Source organism: Erpetoichthys calabaricus, chromosome 2 (genome assembly GCF_900747795.2).
Source record: "Erpetoichthys calabaricus chromosome 2, fErpCal1.3, whole genome shotgun sequence".
Taxonomy (NCBI): Eukaryota; Metazoa; Chordata; class Cladistia; order Polypteriformes; family Polypteridae; genus Erpetoichthys; species Erpetoichthys calabaricus.
This window is the reverse complement of record NC_041395.2, coordinates 218,178,287-218,194,628: the sequence shown is the minus strand read 5'-3', so window position 1 is coordinate 218,194,628 and position 16,342 is coordinate 218,178,287. Positions and strand designations below refer to the sequence as shown.

At 40.9% G+C, this 16,342-nt stretch overlaps 1 protein-coding gene across 17 annotated transcripts in view; it reads left to right on the top strand.

Moving 5' to 3' along the window:
- The window catches only part of camk2g2 (calcium/calmodulin-dependent protein kinase (CaM kinase) II gamma 2), a 125,413-nt gene extending 114,220 nt beyond the window's left edge, over positions 1-11,193 (top strand). For 8 of the 17 annotated variants that reach the window (XM_051922660.1, XM_051922662.1, XM_051922664.1 and 5 more), the window contains 4 exons: positions 5,918-5,993; positions 6,073-6,167; positions 8,280-8,534; positions 11,057-11,193. In XM_051922660.1, the coding sequence (XP_051778620.1) occupies positions 5,918-5,993; positions 6,073-6,167; positions 8,280-8,512 (404 nt within the window). In that variant the 3' untranslated portion in view covers positions 8,513-8,534; positions 11,057-11,193. Of the gene's footprint in view, positions 1-126; positions 232-2,211; positions 2,335-5,917; positions 5,994-6,072; positions 6,168-8,279; positions 8,535-11,056 lie in introns of all 17 variants that reach the window. The other 9 variants (XM_051922653.1, XM_051922651.1, XM_051922656.1 and 6 more) reach the window with 2 other exon arrangements.
- Positions 11,194-16,342: the final 5,149 nt, after the last annotated feature.

The following is a 16,342-nucleotide window of genomic DNA, read 5'->3' as shown; positions in this document are numbered from 1 at the left end:
TGGAGCTTCATTATGTCAGATGAGGAGCTTGTGGTCCCCAGCTGTCAGAGACATGGGGTCATCAGCTCATCTACTGTGTCATTTCATTGCACTCTTGTTCTCTTTTGGCTTGGCCGATCACTGCAGCATCTGCATGTGGCTCTAGCAAGGACAGTGCGGTGATGAGCCAGTGCAGTGCCACTACAGAGGAGTTGACAGTGCAGGCGGGATCCCCTCAATGCCTGCCAGCCAGTAAGTGTGTGGCACACCACCTCTGCGACTCTGCTCTCTTACCTTGACCCATGAGCCTTGCTGTCCTCTCAGAACTCCAGTTCTCCTGTCCCCTCCAGCCATAAGATACTGTAGATGGACATTCTCCTGTAGACTTCATTCAGTCTTCCTGCTTGTTTCATATAACCCAGCTGCAGGCCTATGGACGAGCTGTTCTGCTTCCTCTTTAGCCATCTGGCCTGAAGCCAAACACTACTGAATGCTGCCTACTCTCTGTAATAAATACACTGTTCTTCGGTCTGTAGTGGACTGATCTTACGTGTCAGGGTTTCATTTCTTCCTTCTGTAGATTCACTCCTGCTTCTCTGCTTTTGCTTCCCAGAGTGTCATGTTGCTCTCATCTTTTTCTTTACCCTTTCTATTTCTTGTTTTTGTCACTGTATTACTCTTCCATTTTCCATGTCCATCTAACAGACCCATTCTGTGACCTCTTGTCCTCATCCACTACCTTGTTCCTTTATTAAAACTGGCAGTGCAATTGCCATTAAGCTCATTTAGGATGATACAGCAAAGCATGGGACATGTATCACTGCCCCAGACTAGTTCTTCTGTGTCTCCTGTCTCATGGTACTTTGACTGATGTTGATGTTAGTGTCTTATCCTTAATACTGAGACTCTTTGCCTTCTGAAAATGTTTCTCCTGGATGGCACTGATACATGTGGACGATGCTCTGAATTCTTGCATTTCTCCCATCTGAGTGAGCATTTTTTATGAAAACCACAATGCCAAAGCACTTCCCTGGACTGATCAGCCAGGAATCTGTCTAATTCACATTTTGAGTTTTTATGGTAGTGCGTTCAGGAAAAATGCTTCTTGAAGAATAAGGGGATGAATAACAAGTCATCTTTCATGTCATCTTCCTTTATTAATGATCTAACCTTCCTTCTCTTTCTGCTGCTCTCATTTACTTGCATGTATATGATGTTTAGTGTGTGTCTGCTGCTTGTATTGCTTAGCTTATCAGAGCTCCAGCAAATGAGATCAGATGGTGACCCTAACAGGAGGCAGCCTTCAGTTGCTGCTGTAATCAAAAGTGGAAAGTTCTTGAATCCAATGTGGCTCCCAGTAAGGGTCATGAGTGTAGCCAGTTTCAGTGGGTGTTTCTCCACATGTCAGGAAAGCCTTACCTATTCAGTGATGTTCATGTGAGCTACTCTTAGTTTCTCTTGCAAGGTTCACACAGCTGACACAGTAGCACTCAGATCTTGCTTGGCTCTTGCCAAATGGGTGTAATTTTGTCCCATTAAGTGCAATCAAGTGGGCTTTTCCTTCTTTCACATTTTAGCATGAAGTGCCTTTTTAGCCTTATCCAGATGACTTGGATCAAGCTGGATCCTTTTTGTATTACACAGGAGATCCTGGACCCTCTAGTTAACACTGTATAATAAGAAGAGTAATACATTTTTATTTATTATGTGCCTTTCCCATAACAAAGATCTTGGTTCTCTACAGGGATCATAACAAGCCCTTATCTGTACTTGTGGTGTGCTCCTGCTCACTGGGTTGTTGTGAACCCCTCACTAATTAACAATGTAGCTTCCTGGAGTGGGCACTAACACTCTAAACCTGTGGGACCCTAGCCTGTCCCACTCATCTACAATCATATGCATCCATGACTTGTTCTTGGGCCTGTCATGCTGAATTACCACCATCGTGCAGGTTGGCATCATTTAGGGTCATGTTGTCATACAGTATATAATCTTTTTATCTCTTAACACAATAAAAGTGAAATTTTATGTTAGCACGTTGATTATGATTGGATCCTCTGCATCTGACAAGAATGAGTTGCCCTATAGTTAGTGCAGCATCTGAAACATTTCTGTCTGTGGATATACTGCTCTGATAAGCTATTCTGTGTGCACTTGGTGTTGGTGTGAGAGGCTGTGCATGCTGTCTGTGTATTTGTGTTTGTCTTGTGTTGATTTTATTGTGTCTTTCAGCTGGCCTGCTGCATGAAGTAAAGCGCAATGCTTGGAACAGTTCAGGACAGACCTCTGATTTAGACCATGCGCTTTCCATAGCCTCCTCTTCCAGCCCTGTAGGGGGCAGCAGCGTGCAGCAGTGTAAGTCGTAACAGCCCTGACCCCACTGGCACCAGTTTGCTAGTTCTGGTGTCTCACTGGTTTATGGTGGAAGGGTATCTTATAGTAAAATTAACTTTTATAATCTCAGATATTTTTTATTTGACCATTAAGTGGAGAAAACAAGAACAACATAATTTTAGCTGGATACAGAAAGATAGGACAAGAGGAGCATGAGTTTCTGCTTCAGTCAGCTCTTTGTGATTGGACTATGAAGTCTGGGTCTTGTTGAGCTGCACAAAAAAACAGTACCCTGGCACTTGTACTACTGTGAATTGTGCCTTTGGCAACCTTAGAGTCTGTCACATACATTTCCAAATTTCAGTTGCAAACTTTATTTCATGTTTGACAAATTTAGGCACACTGCTATGCCATAGCCACATGCACCATAAACTCTAATACACAGCAGAAGAGTTAAACTGGGATTTAAATTATGATGGGATTCTCTTATGAACATTGAAAAAAATACTCCATGAAAAGATTAAATATTGTTGTATGTTGTTTACCCCATATAGTTTATAGTGATGGCCAAGAAAAAAAATTTAATCTCATGTTTTCAGACAGAGTGGAGATAACAAAGTTTTTGATAGAATGGGACCCAATGGTGACAAACACTGGACAATAGCAAAAATGTTCATGAAAAAATCTCCCAATATTTGTGTCAAATAATCTACACATCAAGACACCCAGTCATATGCTGACAGTGTTGAAAAAGCTTACATTTTTTGCTAAAATATTATTAAATAAATCATCTCCAGACTGTCAGAGCAATGCATGCAGAAGAAATGCATTCATAAGAGATGGAGCTTTTGAAATGGAGACAGGACTCTTAACCAATAAATGAGGGGAAGATATGAGGAAGAGATGAGCATACAACTGGATGACCTGATCTTTGGATTATGCAACACAAGTAACATGAGAATTCTTTTATGGAAGTTTTGAAATTTACTGTGGCCCAGCGTTAATCTCCATAGCCACCCATTCCTTCAGAAAGTTGATTATCTCTGTTCTCCATCAAAACGTAAGATTAAATTTTTTTCTTGTCCATTATTATAAACCACACAGAATCAGTAATTTGGGATGTTCTGATTAGGTTTTTTGAGGCCAGTACCAATCACTAATGTTTTGTTACTTGATCGGCCGATTCCAGTACCAATTTCGATTTTTTTTTTCTTTTTCCCTTTAAAAAACTTTATAAACTAATCTCCTGCATAACCAGACAAATAAACATCTTATGTCCTATATTAAAGTGTATTTTTAAAATTAAACTGTAGATCACAGGTATTACCTATTCATTTATTATTAACAGTATGAAATTCTGTAGACTTATTGTTCAGTGGCCATCAAATATATACTTTAACTAATAAAATATATACATAAATATTTATAAATAATGTATATGGCCTAAAAGAAAATAAAATCATTCTCCTAATTACAAGCTATCATAGTGTGTAGTTTATTCTGTAATGTACCTATCTGAAACAAAGCTTAATTAAAAAAGGATTTCACCATAACTATATATATATATATATATATATATATATATATATATATACGAGGGGGGGACCCAAAAATAACCGGAATTTTGTTGTTGTTAGGTTGGTACTTGTAGTACGTGGTTGGGCCGCTAAGGCGATCTAGTTACACTCCTCACAAGTCAGTCTGCCAAGTGCCATCAGTCTGGAAGGTTGTGCTTGTGTTCAGTGAATTTTTTTGTAAAAATAGGTTGCGCAACAGTGTGAGAAGGAAACGCCCTGATTTGTGGGAGTCGGGCGATTGGTTCTTTCATCATGACAACGCTCCATCTCACACTGCTCTCAGCATTCGCCAATTTTTGGCAAGAAACGGTATGACAACCCTGAACCACCCACCCTACTCACCGAATTTAGCTCCGTGTGATTTCTTTTTGTTCCCTCGGATGAAAAAAGACTTGAAAGGAAGGCGTTTTGCTGACGGCGAAGAGTTAAAACAAGAAACGACCGGAGCATTAATGGGCATTACTTCAGACGCATTTAAAAAATGTTTCGAACAATGGAACAAATGGTTAGATAAGTGTATTTCCGCCAATGGAGAGTACTTTGAAGGAGATTAATTGTAGTTTGTACAGAAAATTAAATTAAACATGTTTTAAAAATACTTCCGGTTATTTTTGGGTCCCCCCTTGTGTGTGTGTATATATATATATATATATATATATATATATATATTCTCGCACAGTCAATTAATTGATATTGCCAATTAAATGCTGCTTCAATGTAAATATACATGCACTTAATCATTTTAAATCATTAATTGCACTACAGGTTTTTGCTGTTAAAATATACATTTACTATGTTTATATAGGTGTGTTTTTTTCTTCAGTGTATCAGCTTGACATTTTAAATTCTAAAATATGATTATCATTTTAATTATGTAGTATTTGTTTCTTACCAAAACGTATGCTATATGACACACAGCAACAAATGATAAACACAGTACAAATCTTTAAAAAAGCCTATTGTTTACTAAGCATCAATTTAAAATGTCTTTATTTTTTGTTTTTCCAATTAAAAGTGTAAACTGCTTCATTTTAAACAAGCTTGGTGTCCATTTTAACTTACAGGACAAAACAAAGGTCTGAATTCCTTAAAGTGGGTTTTCTTGCCATTTGTCCAGTTGCACAGGACGACTTCTCTAATGACTTTTTTTTTTGTCTTTTCAATTTAAGTCTTGTATACCAGCCGCCGCTCATTCACTGATTAAACAAACTTTCACTTGCTGCTCTTTGTTTACACTGCAGGAAGTTTGCAGCAAAAACCTTGTGTAAAGGAGCACTAAAATTAAATTACTGTAAAGGGGCTGAAAATATCAGTTTTTATGATCAGCCTTTTTCCTGATCACTGATCAAGTCTTTTTTTTTAGTGAAAATCAGATGATTTTGAATGGCAGATGATTGATCTGAGCATCCTTATTAGTAACATTTAAAAAAAAATTTAAGTGGAGTATTTCTTTAAAATGACTGCCTATTATAGGAATTGTCTCTATGTCATATTTACTTATTTGACTGACATCTTTGTCCAGGGTGACTTACAGCATCTGAGATACAATTGGTTACATCTTCTTTTCTTTTCCAGCTGGTGCACAGGCAGCTGAAGTGACTTGCTTGTGGTCCCACAGTGCCAGTAGTGAGATAAGAAAACCACAACCTCAGGGTTTAAAATCCAAACCTTTAGCCATTACACCACACTGAAATTTGAGGTTTTTGAAATACACTTTTGCTGGTACCCATGATTCTGTATTTCAGTCTAATATAATGTAGTCAATAGAATGTTCCCCGACCACACCCCATAACTACATACAGTTATACTCAGTCACACATGGAGCCTGATACTTACAATAACAAGTGACATGTAAGGTCTAAACCCTGCACATCTCGTCCTTTTCTGCACATTGCCTTTCTGATGTTACTGAGATGAAACGTTACCCTGTCTGCTATCAACATTTTGAAACTGGGGAGATCTGGGTACCGCTGTGTAACAGCTTAACAATGAAAACAAAGGTGTCATCACATTTCTCTGCGTTACAGGTCGCAAACAGGACATCATCAAGATCACAGAGCAACTGATCGAAGCTGTGAACAACGGTGACTTTGAAGCCTACACGTAAGTCTTGACTGGTGGACTTTGGAGTGGAGTCCATTTAAGTTCTCTATTGCTCACATTTTTCTTTTTGGTTTTTCAGAAGAATTTGTGATCCTGGACTGACATCCTTTGAACCAGAGGCACTTGGTAACCTGGTGGAAGGAATGGACTTCCATAAGTTCTACTTTGAAAATTGTAAGTAGACTTTTTAGAAACTGTTTTAAAATAGGTTATCTGCCTTACAGTTGGGGTTTCTTCTTACTTAACTGGAGGCCCTTTGGCTGGAAAAGTGGACTCCAAACGTCTCTGTTTGTCGCTTCAGGCTTGATGTATTCTAAACTGTTGTATTTCATCGTATATGAATTCACAAAATAGTTGGTTCACATACAGGAATACATTTGTTTTCTTCATATTTCTGCCCTTCATTTCAGTGAATAATTATTAAAGTAGGGCAGCATTCTCTGTACATTTCATATAAACATTATGAACTACCATGGAAGTTTACACATTTTACTATTAAACAACATTGAATCACAGTGGATTTAATTTGGCTTTTTTGACACTGATCATGTAAAAAAGACTCTAATGTCAAAGTGAAAACAGGTCTCTGTAAAGAGGTCGTAATTACAAATCTAAAACACAAAACAAATGATTGCATAAGAATTCACCCCCTTTAATATGACACACCTGCATCATCAGTGGTGCAGCCAATTGGTTTTAGAAGTCCCATAATTAGATCACTGGAGATCACCTGTCTGTAATCAAGGGGCTTCAATTGATAGAAGCACCTGAATGTGGAAGGTGTAATGTAGGCTGTCAGTAGAGTGGCCTAATCTACACAATGGAGACATAAGAACACACCAAGAAACTCGATGAAAAGGTAATTGAAAAGCACAATTTCTGACTGATGAAATATCCCTTGGAGTCCAGTTAATCATAAAGAAACTGAAAGAGTATGGCACAGCTGTAAATCTGCCTAGAGCAGGCTGTCCACAAATACTGAGTGATTGTACAAAAAGAAGACTAGTGAGGGAGGCCACCAAGAGACTTGGGATAACACAGAAGGAATTACAAGCCCAGTGGCTGAGACTGGAGAGACTGGGGCATACAACAACTGTTGCTTGGTTGGTTCTGTAGTCACAGCTTTGTACGAGAGTGTCAAAAATAAAGACACTGAAAAAAATGCACATATGATGTCTCAGTTAGAGTTTGCCAAAAGGCACATGGAAGACTTTAAAGTCAGCTGGAAGAAGGTTCTATGGTCCGATGAGACCAAAATTGAGCTATTTGGCCTTCAGACTAAACACCATTCTTGGTGCAAGTGAAAAAGCTCATTATCAAAAAACAGACTATCCCCACCATGAAGCATGTCGGTGGAAGCGTCATACTTTGTGGATGCTTCTCTGCAGCAAGCCTTCGATGGCTTGTGATGGTAAGGGGTAAAATGAATGCAGGGAAATCCAGGAGAAAAACCTGATGCAGTTTGCAAGAAACCTGCGCCTTCTAAGATTTGATTTCCATCAAGATACCGATTCCAAGCATAATGCAAAAACCTCAGATGAATGGTTTAAAAACTACCAATGTTTATGTCCTGGAGTGTGGCTGAGTCAAAGTCCAGATCTCAATCTAATTGAGAATTTATGGCTAGACCTGAAAAAGACTGTTCAGTCACAACCCCCATGCAACTGGACAGAGCTTCAGCAGTTTTGCAGACATTAGAGAGGAAACATTGTAGTGTCCAGATGTGCAAAGCTGATAGAGACCTGTGCACACAGACTCAAGACTGTCATGGAATGCCAAAGGTGTGTCTGCTAAATACTCAATTGAAGTGGGAGAATACTCATGTTATCAATTATTTAGAGCTTTATGTTTGTAATTAATGTAGACCACTTTGACGTTAGTCTTTCTCTGTTGATCAGCGTCAAATTAAATCCAGTGTGATTCAATGTTTTATAATAATACAGTCTGAAATCTACCAAGGAGTTCTGTAATTTTTATACTTACTGTATGCATGGTATGGGATTAAATGAGCTGCTGTATTGTCTTTCAAAAGCAGCCATGGTTTGGGTTACAGTGCAACTGCTCAGACTCAAAAGTAGCTTGGGTGAAGATTTCACAAGAGGAAATGAGTATGTGTGACAAGACAGTCTTCTTCTTTCCTTGACTTGGTGAATGGGTTGCCAGTTTAAGATAGAAATACAAGCAGCCCCAAGATAAACTCCAGCTCCTCTTGTTTTGGTCTTGCTGGGCTGGCTTCTAACTTTGGCTGCCATATCTTCCCCCAACCCTGCCTCTGTTTCACTGCAGTGCTGAGTAAGAATAGCAAGCCGGTCCACACCACCATCCTGAACCCACATGTACATCTAATTGGAGAGGACGCCGCCTGCATCGCCTATATCCGTCTAACACAGTATATCGACAGCCAGGGCCGGCCTCGTAGCAGCCAGTCTGAGGAGACCCGGGTGTGGCATCGCCGTGATGGGAAGTGGCTTAACGTGCATTTCCACTGCTCTGGAGCACCTGCTGCACCGCTACAGTGAAGTCTGCAGTCATTGGTGAAAGGTATGATTCCTGTCAGCATCGGGAGCAGTGAACTGCTCAGGCCCAGGCCCTGGCCCTGGCATATATTGTTAGAGTTTGGCTCTTAGTTATAGCAGCCTTGTGAAGGGTATGTTTTCTAGTCAGCCCAGAAGTCAAAAGAGCATCTCTGTTCAACCAGTTAGCATTCACTGGTTCACAGAACAGGACTGGTGCTGTATTTTATTATTGTTTATGATTTGTTATTTTGCCAAAATTAAAAGCAATCAGTGATTACATGTAGTATATATCTTTATATCTATTGTTCAGTTGAAGTACAGACACATTAAAGACACATTCAGAGAGTTGGAAGCTGGAAGCCAGAGCCTAAGCGTTTTCATTTAAAAACGCAGACATTAATCTCTGTTTCTGCCTTTCATCAATACTACACTGACATTTTCAAACCACAGTTCTTTTGAAAATGCTCTCTGGAGCCGTGTTTAATAACACCAGTGTGGAATTTCAGTATGGCTAGGCAAAAATAAAGATTTGTGAAAATGCAGACTCCGTCACACTCTGATTGGATTGTGCTTTTTAAGTGTCACTTCCCTGACTGAATCCTGCTCAATGCAACGTCTCATTCCCTGATTGGTCACTCTTCATGGAAGAAAACCATTTCAACATAGCTGGCGTAGAAGAGCTGCTTCCCATGGCACTTGTTGTACTGGTTTACCTGTATGCACCAAAATTGTGGTTTGTTCATTTCTTCTTTTTTTAAATGCGTTCAAGCAATTAGTCACACTGCATGATAAGAGTCGACAGTTGGGTGCGATATGCTTAAAGTGCACAAGCAAATTCGGTCCCATTTGACAGGCCACGATGTGGGTGCTCAGCCTGTACATGAACAGTGCACAGTGAATTTCAGGAAATTTAAGTGCAGCATCAGAAAATCAGCATGTGAGACTGCTCACGCTACAAAAGAGTCCACTGAAATTTCAACATGACAGAAATTCTACAGATTGTGTGAGTGACAGCCCAACTACTCTCACACTACACGTGAAACAACGGGCAATAAAGCTGAAATTCAGAAAATGTGGTGAAGAAGCGGAAAGTCAGAAAATGTGGTGAAGAAGCGGAAAGTCAGAAAATGTGGTGAAGAAGCGGAAAGTCAGAAAATGTGGCGAAGAAGCTGAAAGTCAGAAAATGTGGCGAAGAAGCTGAAAGTCAGAAAATGTGGCGAAGAAGCTGAAAGTCAGAAAATGTGGCGAAGAAGCTGAAAGTCAGAAAATGTGGCGAAGAAGCTGAAAGTCAGAAAATGTGGCGAAGAAGCTGAAATTCAGAAAATGTGGCGAAGAAGCTGAAATTCAGAAAATGTGGTGAAGAAGCGGAAAGTCAGAAAATGTGGCGAAGAAGCGGAAAGTCAGAAAATGTGGCGAAGAAGCTGAAATTCAGAAAATGTGGCGAAGAAGCGGAAAGTCAGAAAATGTGGTGAAGAAGCTGAAATTCAGAAAATGTGGTGAAGAAGCTGAAAGTCAGAAAATGTGGTGAAGAAGCGGAAAGTCAGAAAATGTGGCGAAGAAGCGGAAAGTCAGAAAATGTGGCGAAGAAGCTGAAAGTCAGAAAATGTGGCGAAGAAGCGGAAGTCAGAAAATGTGGCGAAGAAGCGGAAGTCAGAAAATGTGGCGAAGAAGCGGAAGTCAGAAAATGTGGCGAAGAAGCGGAAGTCAGAAAATGTGGCGAAGAAGCGGAAGTCAGAAAATGTGGCGAAGAAGCGGAAGTCAGAAAATGTGGCGAAGAAGCGGAAAGTCAGAAAATGTGGCGAAGAAGCGGAAAGTCAGAAAATGTGGCGAAGAAGCGGAAATTCAGAAAATGTGGCGAAGAAGCGGAAAGTCAAAAAATGTGGCGAAGAAGCGGAAAGTCAAAAAATGTGGCGAAGAAGCGGAAAGTCAGAAAATGTGGCGAAGAAACTGAAAGTCAGAAAATGTGGCGAAGAAACTGAAAGTCAGAAAATGTGGCGAAGAAGCGGAAGTCAGAAAATGTGGCGAAGAAGCGGAAGTCAGAAAATGTGGCGAAGAAGCGGAAGTCAGAAAATGTGGCGAAGAAGCGGAAAGTCAGAAAATGTGGCGAAGAAGCTGAAAGTCAGAAAATGTGGCGAAGAAGCTGAAATTCAGAAAATTTGGTGATGAAGCTGAAATTCAGAAAGTTGGCTGACACCTGCAAATCGAGCCAAAATCAGACAGCACATGTGCGGTAAAGGGTGTCTGTACGGTGTGCATGAACAGTGTAGGAAGACAATTGTGTCAAATGCACTTTCAGTGGTTTCAGTATGGACAGAAAAACTTTTGTAAACAATGTGAAAGTGCTAGTGTGGACGGAGGTCGTATTTTGTTTTTTCTTCTTAAATGAAAATGTAGTAGTGGCGACATAGCCTTGGTCAAGAAGGCCATCCCGCCAGCCTGTGTAGTTCTCTTTGTGTAACGTCATCTTTTATCCTTTTTTTTTGTTCCAGTCCAAATCCCGTCCCATTCAGCTGACGGGTCTAATTATCTGTCTTTTGTCTTCCTCAGCTCACCTGCATTCTGAACCTGAAAGGAGTTTTCTTCTCCGTAGTGAGATTGGCGCCGGGAAGTCCGGCCAGACGAGACCTCTCGACGTTTAAAAAAAAAAATAAAATAAAAAAATTAAAATGTAAAAAAAAAAAAAATTCAACAAAGTGCAACCCTAGCTAGACGTTTGGAGCGTGCTGGGGCAGCTCTGCTCTCGGGAAGGTGCATGATTCTCAAGCTGTTTTCTTGTCTTTTCCATGGATCCATCTTTTTGCCCGTTTATGCTATCCAGAAGGTGTTTTGGGGGAAAAAAAAGAAAATGACAGTAAATGAGTAAATAAATATAAAGGAGATAATTCAAGAACTAATATTTACGTAAGAAAAATAATATTTTTAGAAAAGTGAACCGCTCTTATAAAGGATGTTCCTGAGTGTTGCTCAGAAGATTTTTTTTTATTATTATTTTTATTATTTTTCAAGTTGTAGTTGCTATGAGCATCCACCAAATAAGGTGATCCTGTAATGTAAAAATACAGAAAAAAGTTGCGAAGTCTGGCATTTACGTAAAGAGATTCTGTTGGTTTTGGTTTTTTTTTTTGGGTGTTTGGGGGGGAAAAGGGTAGGGCTGGGAGCAAGGTATTGTTGGCAGTTTTTGTTTTTAGAAATCTCTTGTGTTTTGTGGAGCTCTGGTTATTACGCCGTATTTAAGAGCGTATTTTATTTTTGAAGAAACTTAAGGGGCGACTTTGTGTTTCTAAGGTGAACATGGATTCTGCTGCTGAGTTTTAGGGCTGACTTTTGCCTCCTCACAATTGCCTGCTTCTTTGTCTTCTAGAATAACAACAACGAAATGTAAATTGCACAAAATGTTTCCTTTGACCAGCTCTAGCTGGAAAGTTTTGAGGCTTCTGCTTTTTTAAATCACGTATTCAGTCTGTCCGTCCGTTAATTAAGGGATCTTCAAATTGGGGGCATGGGAGAAGAAGGAATGTGGCCTGGCGTGGTTCAGACTTTGCCATCTTAGCCCCATTTTGATGACGAAGCCACAGCGCTGCCTTTTTTGCAGCTTCTTCTTTTTTTTTTCTCTCTCTTTCACTTTTTCCGTGTTCGTCTTGTTAGTTGAATCATGCAGTTGATTGTCAAGCTGCTGGTTTCCCCCAAAGACGCATGTAGTGCTGCTGCACCATCCCCTTAAGTGGCCCTTTGCCAGTTGGGCCCCCATCTCTTTTTTTTGTGTGCGTTCCCGCATGCCTGGGGAATGTTGCTTTGGTTTTGAGGTTGTGACTTCTTCTCTGTCAACTTCAGCCGAGCTGTGGGACTCATCTAAACATATCGGAGCTGGAGATCCTGGCCAGTCCTCCAGTTTCAAATAACAGTGTTCTGAGTTGAGTCAGTCTGAGCCCGTTCCTTTACTTTTTGCGGGATCAAGTGGAAGTGGACAGGGTTTGCACTCTTTGATCATATCTGTGGAAGTGAGGCACGGCTGGAGGCAATGTGTTCCCATCTCTCTTCACCTCTGCCTCTGGCTCCGATCCGAACTGATGCCTCTGTACGAGCGACTTGCTCTAACCGTCACATATCACTTACTCACCACCTCACTGTGGTGTTTTGACTTTTGGCTTGTTTCGGTTTGGGTTTTTATTTTTGTTTCGTTGTTTTGTTATTTGTTTTTCCAAGGACTGCCTCACTGCCACCTTGCAGTTGTTACTTAGCTGAGTAGAAATCACGAGACTGACTGGCAGAGAAAACAGAGCAAAGGCCTCTATTGTGCAAAGAAGCACCGTGGCAGGGGCCTTTACAAAGTGAGAGCCGAGTCCACTTACCAGAAAAATACTAGAATCAGCTAACAAGAAAACTATATATGCAGTTTTACAAAAAATAAAGAAGTTATGCATGTCTACTTTCTGGTAAATATTTCTCACTGTCTGTGTTTATTTGATGAACTTTAACCTGTATGATATGTTAGTTGCATCTTCGAGGTGAATGGAATTGCTCTGTCTCCAATATCACTAGGTAATGTTTCACATCTTAAAAAGTAACGACTCCTGACGTAAAACATCATCGCTTGATCCCCGTATTTGTCTTTATTGCATTGTAAATGTGTATTATGGGGCTACAGAAAATACATGGAGTTTAAAAGAACCATTGGATGCTGGATTTTGCATGATTACATAGTTGATAAGCCATGAACTTTAACCTCTCCTGTGTTTGTTTCAATGTTAGTAGGTCTTCACCATAGCTTTGTTATTATTGAGACTTGGTCTGAAAGTATTTAATAAAAATGTTTCAACCGCAGCGTGCTTTCTTGCATTTTTTATGCAGTCATTTATTGTTAAGCTCGTCTCCTTTTAGAGGCTCGCCAAGTTGTTTTGCCGTGCAGTTTATTTCTCGTTTGGTTGAATGTGCAGTACATTGGCGTACGGATTTTGGACTGAGGGGGAAGATAAAGAAAGTGGGCTTAAGACAGTTTGTTATCTCAACAGAAGGCATTGGTAAAGTCCAGGATGTTTAGAGACGATCCCGTCTGCTGCTTAGGCTGGTGTCAGTAACTCTGGATTAGATTTCAGTCCAGCAGACACTAGTGATTTAACCAATTGAGCACAGATCTTTTATTTTATTTTTTTCAGGTTCAGTGTGTGTGAATGAGTAGGATGGACTGCTGGGATAGGTTCGACAGCCCCCTGCATCAGATTACGTGCATCTGAGAATGCTATGTTGCTACCACCAAGACTGAATCGACGGAACGCGAGTTACAGGTACAGAGGGGTGGGCAGCCATGGATGTATTTGAACGCTACCCCTATGATAGGCCCATGTAGCACATCCTAGTATTTCATAAGGCAGCCGAAGGGGTGACAGGCTGGTTTGGGGGTCTCAGGCTTTAGACCCCAACTGTGACAAATGTAGCTTGAAGACACATAGCTTGCATTAGGGCTGTCAAATTAGGTTTGAATGTCAAAATAATAATAAGGTTAATGATTCTGGACATTACATTTACAGTATGTCTGCACATGCTTTGTCACATTTTATTATTATGGGAACGGCCGAACCGGACACAGTAAGAACAAACATCAACAGCAAAAGAAAAAGATCCTAGTGGTACTCTGGTGACTGTTATTTAAATATAAGAGCCATCAAAATGCTGAGCATCTGCACCTCCATCTTGTTTTCAGTCTAGTACAGACCAAGTCTTAAGTGGCTCAGCCTGTTTGCCATGGAAGCGCTATCCCTCATCCCTGTCACTCAGCTCTTCCTAAATGGTGTCCCGTGCCTTCACAAAAAGGGGTTTCTCTAACTGCTGAGCCACATTGCAAGTCCTACACCAGCAGTTTCATGTCAGAAGTGACTTCACCGCATATCTGTACTGCACGCTAACAACACGAACCCCTGATGCTAACTGCTGGTGTAGAGCTGCAGTGGTGTATGGTGCTGTGGCTCTGCATTTGGATATTATTGCTTTCTCCTGGGCTCCATCCTAATCCTCACAGCGGTCTTTGCAACAGTAAGACGCATCACAGTATGTTTGTACCACAAGACACCAGCTGACCACTACAATCGGGACCCTCGCAACATTGTCCTAGATGCTTAATGTTTGGCAGACGCACGGCGAGTAACTAAAAAAAACCAACTAAGTAAAAATACGAATAATGGAGTGGTGAAGTGCAGCGCCAGCACGTGTGGCTCGTAAGCATTTAAGGTTCTTTTTGGTTTTTGCCCCCATGGCTGCTTTTATGGCTTGCTGTCCTGAGGGGGGCCACGAGGAATACGGGTCAGTTAGTACGGCAGCGGTAGGGCGAGAGCAGCAAACAAAGTAAAAGACGTCCGCCTTTGACTCGTCTTCAGCTTTATTAGTTTGGAGGTGTCCAGTGGCCCGCAGCAGGGCACTGTTTATATCGTACCATTTAGAACAAAATGCCAGTTGGCACCTGTGGTCTCGGAACAGTGGGATTGCTGGAGGCTCAAGTCAGGGCCTGCACTTTTTTTCCCTCCATTAGAGAATTGGCAATATTTGAAGAACAGTTACACCTCATTGTTTTAAGCATTACTGTATGTTCAAAGCAGCTGCCAAGTAAGATGGAGATTAATTGCGGGACACGACACTGGCAGGCATTTTAAATATATATTATAATAAAAGGATTGTTACTTTCCATTTGCTTTAATGAGAAGGTCTTAGCATTAAATACCAGCCAAGATCCTCAGGTTTAGGAGAATCAGATGCAAAATTATACTTTTAGAGCATAGGAGAAATGTTTAGAAAAAACTGCTCTGAGCAACCTTGTAGATCAAAGTGCAGAGTAGTGGGGTTAAAACTACGTTGTGAAGGGGTCTACCTGTATGCTTTACTAATGAACATAACAAGCTAACCATTCAGAATTCCAAAAAGGCTGACCGTGACCACAAAAACAGATCAGTAAAATACACCTCTCAACTAACATAATGCCAAAATGAATGCAGGTAAAGCACACCGTTCACGACAAACGGATGTCAGCTTTTGCCTTTTTTTAAATAAATCTGAATTATTTTCAAATAGTGACGTTCAATCGGACAGCCCAAACACACACTCTTTAGCTCAGCTAGTCCTGAATGTGAAGACGAATGAGACATTTCAGCGACAGACGGGTGGCGTCCAAAACGGCACCTGAAAGTCCATGCAGACTCGACCTTGCTTATATTCTCCCGTAAATCCTGATCTAGACATTTGACTGTGTAGCCTGTATGCTCAATAAACCACAGCGAGTTCTGGAAAGGGCAGCCTTGTCTCCCAGTAGAAAAGAAACGCAGCAACCCCGGACATCAGTGTGCCCCCCGGAATTCTGGTTAAGACCAACTTTGACTTTAAAAGGGATAAGCCCACCCAAATCATTACAGACTCACCTTTGGAAAACAACACAAGGCTTTTTGGATGGGTGCCATTCAGCTGTGGTGAACTTCTCAAGTGCTGGTATGACATTTTTTCTTCTGAATTGTACTCCATTGCCTGTTTTTGTGCTCAGCTGCTCAACAGCATCCTACTCTGTTGACGTTTTAGAACATCGGCAGATTGCATTGTTGCTTTAAAAATGTGTCGTCATTTGAACTTCGTTGGCTTTGAACCTGAAACCCATTCACAGCACACAGGTCTCGGCTGCTCTTTGGCAGACATTTTCTAGAGCTACTGAACCTGGACGGTGTGGTGCGGTCAGTGTGCCTGTACACGACTGCTGTTCCTGGTATATCTTTGTTGTTTCCATCTCTTTGGCTGTGACACATTTCAGTGGTCAGTGATCCACTAATACTCTTCAGGTTTGGGGCAAATCCGTTCCACAAG